Below are 8509 nucleotides of genomic sequence, written 5' to 3' on the forward strand. Positions count from 1 at the left end.
CCTGTAAGCTTCTGAGGGTGTAAAACTATCTCCATATCAAATTTCATTAATATCCGTTTAGTAGATTTTGAGAAAATCGATAACATATAGACAGAAAAGGGACTTTGTTTTATAATATGTATAGATTAATAATGATCATTATGACAGCTTCAGCTTTGACTGTTTAAATTGTTGTCACTGACCTGCCTCCATTACATTAACTGTTAATAAAACGTCTTCAGTCAAAACTCGTCCCGGTAATCCTATATTCATGTTCCAGATTCCATCATGTTCCATCGCCACTCTGTTCAGAGTCAGTCTACACGGGCTGGACCCGTCGAACACTACAGCTCCCGTGGGATCCTCAAGCCTACAATAAGTCGCATTTTTTGGACCCACTGCTATGTCTACTGCATAGTCTTTAATAATGTTCACAGCTTCCACATTAGTTATATCTCTTTCTGAAAAAAAAAATAGGTAGAATGAAGAGGCAGATACAAAATGGTTAAGTACAACTTTCTCCTCTTTTTGTCAGGAAATTTTCTGCTCTTTTGTTTAGTAGATAAAGCTTTTCAATAGATGGGTTTTATTAGTGTTATTAATATAAAATTGTTGAAGCAATTTTTTTGCTCTACCTTAAATTTTATCTTGACGTCTGATTTAAATGATGGATTTAAATTTGCATTGGATGCAACCATACGTCTGTATAGATATTAGTGCGATAAAATTGTACTCTAACACGCACCATTAATCTACGTCTAGGTAGATTAAATTGTAATTCATCTGTTTCTTTACGATAATTGCAAGAAAGTTGCAATAAAACACTTGTTACAAAGTTGCGATAATATATTACAATCAGAATGTGATATTAAAAAAATAGTAGATGAAACAATTTATAAGATAAAAACTTTTTGATTGCAAGAATGCATAAAACCGTTACGATATTTTTGAATCTAATATAAAGGATATTTACACATGACAATTCTCCATCAGACTTTCGCGGGTATGTGAATACTACCCGCACTAGGCCAGCGTGATTGAGTAACGCAGAAACTCTCTAAGTTGTAGAAGAGCCTCGTACTGAAAAGTGGGCAGTATATAATACAGGGCTAAAATATAATTATTATAAAAGGAAACTTACCAGACTTATCTTGTTGTCCATTGACATCTGCATGAACTGTAAAAAATAATAGGGTTATTATTTTTTGACAACATAAAATAACAGTCAATATTATAGAGTTCATACATCATAAAGCGAATAAATTACATTTGAAGGAGAAAAGCTTGTAGATAACACAATTATGGGTACTTTTGCTGGTAGTAGGATATATTTATATCCGCCCGGATAGCGACCATCGTACACAAGGTTTTAAAACCCGCCATAGTGGCCCACGTTAATGTCGCGTTCCGGAATCAGCCTGTGTATATCCGATTCCAACAGGCCAGCATAATTGTGTCGACAGTCGAGAGATAATCATTTCTCGCCAGTCGAAATTCTATTGGATCCCATTCCACTTACCATCAGGTGTAGTGGGGTAAATTTGCCGTGACCATATTGAAAAAATAGGCCTAATCCCTCTCAGTAGTAGAGGAGGCCCGTGCTCAGCAGTGGGCAAGTATATAATACAGGGCTGATATTATTATTATTATTTATATAAAAAAAATATTTATTTTATTTTTTATTTATTGGATGAGGTTTGCTAACGGAATTTATAATCATTCTTGTAATCACTTACATAATTGTAACTCTGGTTATAAGCAATCACAGCATGAGCCACAATTTTTAAGACAATAGAAAATGCTCAAGTACTTAGTTTATCAATTGTACAGATATCACTATTACAATACTTAAAAAATAAATAAAAACTATTTAAATTAAATTGAATAGGGCCCCCGCCACCGCCTCACATATGCCTTGTAAGCAATCAATATTACAAAATATAAAATGGGCCACACGGGCGCGAGAAACTGAGGGTATATCATATCATATCTATAACCGGCATTGCGCAAAAGCATACTTACTACTTGGGGATCTATAGCAATAATTAGGAAATATTATTATCTACATTGGGTATGCAAACAGAATTATTTAAAGTTTCAAAAATTAACTTATTATATGTCATACTGAGTCCAGGAATTAAATCTAGAATTTATATCAGATAAACGATGGTTACGTAAATCCGATAGAGTATTACAATTTAGCTAGATTTCAGTTTGTTATCCGAGAATAATTTTGGATATAAGTAAATTTCATTTCTTAGTATTTTGGAAAATATCGACTTCATTCCAGAATTTATTATTTTGTACAAAAACAATAAGCATGAGCGCGAATTCAATAAAATAAATGTTTTAGTCCACTAAATGGTATTATAGTTGCACTTGGATAACAAAGATTAAAAATAAAATAAATTTATTAGTGAATCTATACTATTATATAAAGCTGAAGAGTTTGTTTGTTTGTTTGAACGCGCTAATCTCAGGAACTACCGGTCCAAACCGAAAAATTCTTTTGCGTTGGATAGCCCTTTGTTCGTGGAGTGCTATAGGCTATATATCATCACGCTATACCCAATAGGAGCGGAGCAGTAATGGCTAATCTCAGGAACTACCTGTCCAAACTAAAAAAATCTTTTTGCGTTGGATAGCCCTTTGTTCGTGGAGTGCTATAGGCTATATATCATCACGCTATACCCAATAGGAGCGGAGCAGTAATGGCTAATCTCAGGAACTACCGGTCCAAACTGAAAAATTCTTTTTGCGTTGGATAGCTCTTTGTTTGTGGAGTGCTATAGGCTATATATCATCACGCTATACCCAATAGGAGCGGAGCAGTAATGGATAATCTCAGGAACTACCGGTCCAAACTGAAAAATTCTTTTTGCGTTGGATAGCCCTTTGTTCGTGGAGTGCTATAGGCTATATATCATCACGCTATGAACAATAGGAGCGGAGCAGTAATGGCTAATCTCAGGAACTACCGGTCCAAACTAAAAAAATCGTTTTGTGTTGGATAGCCCTTTATTTGTGGACCGCTATAAGCTATATATCATCACGCTATGACCAATAGGAGCGGAGCAGTAATGGCTAATCTCAGGAACTACCGGTTTGAACTGAAAAATCTTTTGTGTTGGATAGCCCTTTGTTCCTGGAGTGCTATAGGCTATATATCATCACGCTATGACCAATAGGAGCGGAGCAGTAATGAAACATGTTGCAAAAACGGAGAAAATATTAGTTTTGAGAGCTTCCGTTGCCTGCGCTGCGTAAACGGTTAAAGTTATGCAACAATCATGTATGACGGGATTGTTCCACTTAAAAGTTCTAAAAAATATATTATAAAACAAAGTCCCCCGCTGCATCTGCCTGAACGTGTTAAACTCAAAAACTACCCAACGTATTAAGATGAAATTTGGTATGAAGACAGTTTGAGACCCTGGGAAGAACATAGGCTTCCGGGAAACTACTACTTTTATAACGGAAAACTTTAGCCTGAAAACTTTATAACGCGGGCGGAGCCGCGGGCAAAAGCTAGTATGTTATAAACCAATAATCCAAAAAAATAAGAAAAGTTAAGAAATTTAAAACATATCGGACTAAATAAAATAACATGTCGCTGTCTCACTATTACAAGATCCTATGTTTGAATAATAATAATAAAAAATATTTTTACTTAGCGAAAAACAACAAAAGAAAATGGTGTTAAAAGTTACCAAATTCTGAGGTAGCAAATATAAAAAATTAAATTTTACCTGTTATTTTTAATTATTTTTTCGTTTTTAGTGGTTTTTCAAGTTGGTTAAAAAAGAAATATGATCATGTGATATAATTGTATTTGCACGTTGTTATATTGAGCCAGCGATTTAATTTGGAGCCGCATGGAATTCGGTTTGTTATCAATAAAAAAGGTCTATTTAACCCTTCTTTGAATCTTATCTAAATTTTTATCGAATAAATTTTAAATATTTGCTAAAAACACTGGAATATGTTTAATGCAAGATAGGAATCTAGTCATAAATTTTATTCTTACCATCGTAATTATAACATTTTACTTTTGGCATAATTGAACAATGGCCATAAAAAATAAAAAATATTTTACTTGAATAAAAGGCCAATATCTTTCTTACAAATCAGTTTTGAATGTCAGCTAATATTAGTAAAATAACTGGGAATTTGTCTACGATCGTCGAAAAGACATTATTCGTCAAATAATTAAATCACCTACCCTCTCTATCAGTACCTACCTTTATTAAAAGAAAGAAAGAACTTTTCTATACCATGATATCAACTATGTTTATCATATTTTTTTTTATTTTAAACAGTCTGTTGCCGTCCACAGCCGATCGTAAGCCTCCCCAAGTGAGCGCCAACCATCCCAATCTTGAGCAATCATGAATATATTCACGGGTAATTTTAGATGTTCACAATAAACCTTATTCTTCTGAAGTTAAACAACTAAACACCTCCTTGAGATGACCAATAAATAAAAAAAATTCTAACCTGCTAGTAAAATGTACACCATCCAAGTAAATCGCATCGTGTGGACCACAACACAGGCGACGTTGTAATAAGCCTCAACAAAACACAACTGATAAGGTTTAAAGCCAGTACTCGTTATATTTGAGTCCGAATTATTATTCTAATTTTATTTCATTAACCGACTTCAAAAATAGGAGGAGGTTATCAATTCGACGTGTTTTTGTTGTATGTCTGTTTTACATATTGTTGTTTAATCCCTCGTTTTCATTATGTATTATATAAAATACTGTGTAAAATTATTAGGTAAAATATTCTGTCGATAGTGTAAAATTTCTTTTATGCATTCAGATCTACAGTTGGACAATGGAATAAAACAAAGTACCATGTATGAAAATTAATTTTAGAAACTAAGAGTTTAAAAATAAAAGAAACATCTTTCATATTAGATTTTATCTATGTTAATTGTTTGAATTACACTTTTGACGCAACGAATTATAGAATATTACTAATATAAATTCTATCTGAAAATGAAAACTCGTCATGCACCCCGGCCTAAAAATAAATGGTCAATAAAACGTTATTCATTATCAGCTTAAAATGTAAATATTTAATACCTTAAATTACCGACATTAATAACGAATAAGTTATGGACGATTATTTTCATTAGTCTGAAAGAGCTAATAATGTTGAAAAAGATCAATTTAAATCAAATAAAGAAAAATAATCGTCTGATTTTTCATAGAGCTTAACGAAATCAAAGATTGATTTATATCAAACAAAGACACCAAACTGTCTGATTTTTCAAAGAGAAATCAAGCTTTCCCGAGATAGGCAAATAATAGTGCATTAAACTTTGTACTACAAAGCTCTGTGCGGCACTGAGACTAATCGATAGGGGGTTAATATTGATTTATTATAAATAATAATGTACAACATTTTTACAGGTTCAAATATATTATTTCATTTCATTATAGTATAAAAAAATTAAAATCTAATAACAATACCTATTGAATTACGTCATACAAGGTTAATATGCCGATAAATAATATAGGTAGCTACTGATAAACGGTTACGGAATATTTTCAGTATAAGTTCAATGTCAATAGCCTACCGCCTATTAAATGGATTGGAGTAGGAAAGTGTTATGAATTTATGAATTTCATGTGCACAATTTCATATTAAACACACTGTACTTAATACATGGAATACATATGTATGTATTCCATGTATTACAGTGTGTAGTACATCGCATGTGGTCGCATTGTCCGGTTACAGGACGAATGGGTATGACCCCGCAATCAGTGCAGCACATTTCTTGTTCATTCGGTATTTTGTTAAAATGTCTTATTACCTTGCTCGCCAGCTTCTTGGCGGCGGCGGTCGCCGGCGGCAGCATCATCGGCACCGACAGCATTCGCAACGAATTCCTTTAACTGTATCGAATTACCTGGTAGCACCTCTGCCTCACCTCTGACTGCAAAGACGAATGTCCGTAGGTTCAAATCCCAAGGGCACACACCTCTGACTTTTCTAAAATCATGTGTGTGTTCTTTGTAAATTCATCGTTCGCTTTAACGGTGAAGGAAAACATCGTGAGGAAACCTGCACATCTGAGAAGTTCTCTATAGGAATTTCGAAGGTGTGTGAAGTCTACCAATCCGCACTAGGCCAGCGTGGTGGACTAAGGCCTAATCCCTCTCAGTAGTAGAGGAGGCCCGTGCTCAGCAGTGGGCAAGTATATAATACAGGGCTGATATTATTATTATATTATTATACCTCTGCCTACCCTCTTGGGAATAAAATCGTGATGTGTGTGTTTCAGAGAATCTTCGATTGCAAAATCTTGTGGGATATGTTTACTAGTATTTTTCTTAAAGCTATGTGTAGTCTACCAAGTACAGTCAGCCACATAAGTAGCTGAATTAAATCAAAATTTCATATATATACACATTGAGCTTAATTGATTTTTTTTTATATTGCGTAAAGTCAATGTCTTATTTTATTTTTGTGAAGGAATACTAAATGTTGGTAAGATCACAAACGAGTATAGGCAGTTTGAAGTTTTGAATTGTTCAGCTACTTAGAACATTTTATAATGAGTATCTTATGTTTACGCGAATGTTAAACATTGAAATAAAACTATTTTGCGAATTTCATCACGGTTATAGTTTTCTTTCGACGTTTGACCACGAAAGCTGCAAACGAAACGTAAAATAGTTTTATTTGAATGAACATTCGCGTAAATAAATCATTATGCAAACCAGTACGGACTGAGTCCGCAACGTTATCACGAAGACTGTTGTCTTCGAAACGTCGAGAGAAAACTATAATATAAAATCCGCGATAAAATAGTTTTACTTCAATAATTATTTTAGTCCAATGTTATTAAAATTACAAGCTCATATCCACGTGTACTACATTCATTAAATTTACCCATATTTTCCTGGATTGATAATGCGGTTATTTTTGTACGTGATAAGTAAGATTGTGTTTCTTAACAGGAATTATACAAACATTATAAATTAAAAGTGGATCCTGTAATAAAAAAATATAATATTAGCCCTGTATTATATACTGTCCCACTGTTGGGCCTCGTCTACTACTGAGGGGTTTTGGCCTTAGTACGCCACGCTGGCTTAATGCGTGTCGACAAATTACACATTCCTTCGGTATTCTTATGTAGATAGTTTCATGTTTTCCTCCAACGTTAAAGCAAGCGATAATTCACAAATAATATACACATAACTTTAGAAAAGATGTACGCGACCTTGTGTTTCGAACCTGCGGACATTCGTCTGGGCAGTCCGATCCTCTCCCAACAGGGCTATCGCCGCTTTAACTACGTTCCATTACTAAATAACTTACTAACGTTCACTCACTTGATACGAATACTCAGTGATTCTTTATTGCTCATGCTCGGAGTACTACTGCACACGTTTTCTTTTCTACCCTTATATAGCGCCCATATCTAAGATGGCTATTATAAGTAGCATCAAACTTCGTACCCCCTGGGGTTCTGCCAACATGCCGGTAGCAACAGTGCAGCCCTAGAGTCCTGCATTCTAATATATAAGACAGGCTTAGGGTATTCGTACGCTCGACCGATTTTTTAGGTTACAAGTATATGTCCATGGCGCCCCTAGAGCTTTTGGCATCTTTACTAAGAACTGGCATCCTGGGCACCCCTCCCCCCTCTACAGATACCAAGGACGCTAAGAGCACCAAGAAGCCTTCTCCACTAAGGGTCATAGGCACGCCCCAAACCCTCGGCGCCTGGAACGTCGCTCCGATCACCCTGCGAACGGGCCGACCTTGCTTATATACAATTTACTGTAAGCAGTATTGATTCTTTATTATTTAAGAAAAGTTAGAAAATGTTATATACTTTTTTACTGAAAATGATATATATCTCAGATCTAAGATCGTAGTTATAGGTATGTGTAATTGTTCCAATACTCAAATGACAACGTATTCGAGTTATGAATCGTAAATGTTTGGGTCCAATTCCGATACACAAAGGAAAGACACTACTGAATTGTCGGCGTTCGAATTTGTGCACAATATGACAATAAATTCGTCGCGTATTAAATTAAGTAAGTTGTAAGCCCGATAAGTGTGAAGTCGTATTTTACATTTTGTACTTTTACAGTGTAATGTTAATCTGAAACCTTAGTAATCCCATTGCATATTTTTATATTCGTTACTCATTTTTATCGAGATGTTAATTTTAAACCGCCTTATTCATAGACGTTTTTTATCTAAGGACGGAGTAAAGCTGTGATAACAAGTCTGTTTCTCAGTGCTGACGGCATGGCAGCCTTCGCAGTAGACATAGGGCCGTTGTGATTGGCTAATATTGAGATACAACAATATTAGCCAATCACAACGGCCCTATGTCTGTTCTCAGTGCCGTTGGACACTGAGAAACATATTTGTTATCGCAGCTTTACTCCGTCCTTAGATAAAAAACGTTTATGAATAAGATGGAAAGTCGTTAAAGTATACTTTAAAATGCTCATGTTTCATAAGAAGTCCCTGAGAATGTCATCTTATC

General features: G+C 34.7%; 1 protein-coding gene across 1 annotated transcript; it reads right to left on the reverse strand.

The window, feature by feature from the left end:
* Positions 1-182: 182 nt before the first annotated feature.
* Positions 183-5869, reverse strand: LOC119191618 (the record flags this gene model as incomplete). Its single annotated transcript, XM_037445505.1, has 4 exons — positions 5807-5869; positions 4477-4564; positions 1121-1156; positions 183-440 (listed from the first exon to the last, which is right to left on the reverse strand). Coding segments are annotated over exons 1-4 (445 nt in total), but the record flags the coding sequence as incomplete, so codon positions are not given.
* Between the last annotated feature and the right edge of the window lie 2640 nt (positions 5870-8509).

The sequence above is a fragment of the Manduca sexta genome, unplaced genomic scaffold (genome assembly GCF_014839805.1).
Source record: "Manduca sexta isolate Smith_Timp_Sample1 unplaced genomic scaffold, JHU_Msex_v1.0 HiC_scaffold_1703, whole genome shotgun sequence".
Lineage (NCBI taxonomy): Eukaryota > Metazoa > Arthropoda > Insecta > Lepidoptera > Sphingidae > Manduca > Manduca sexta.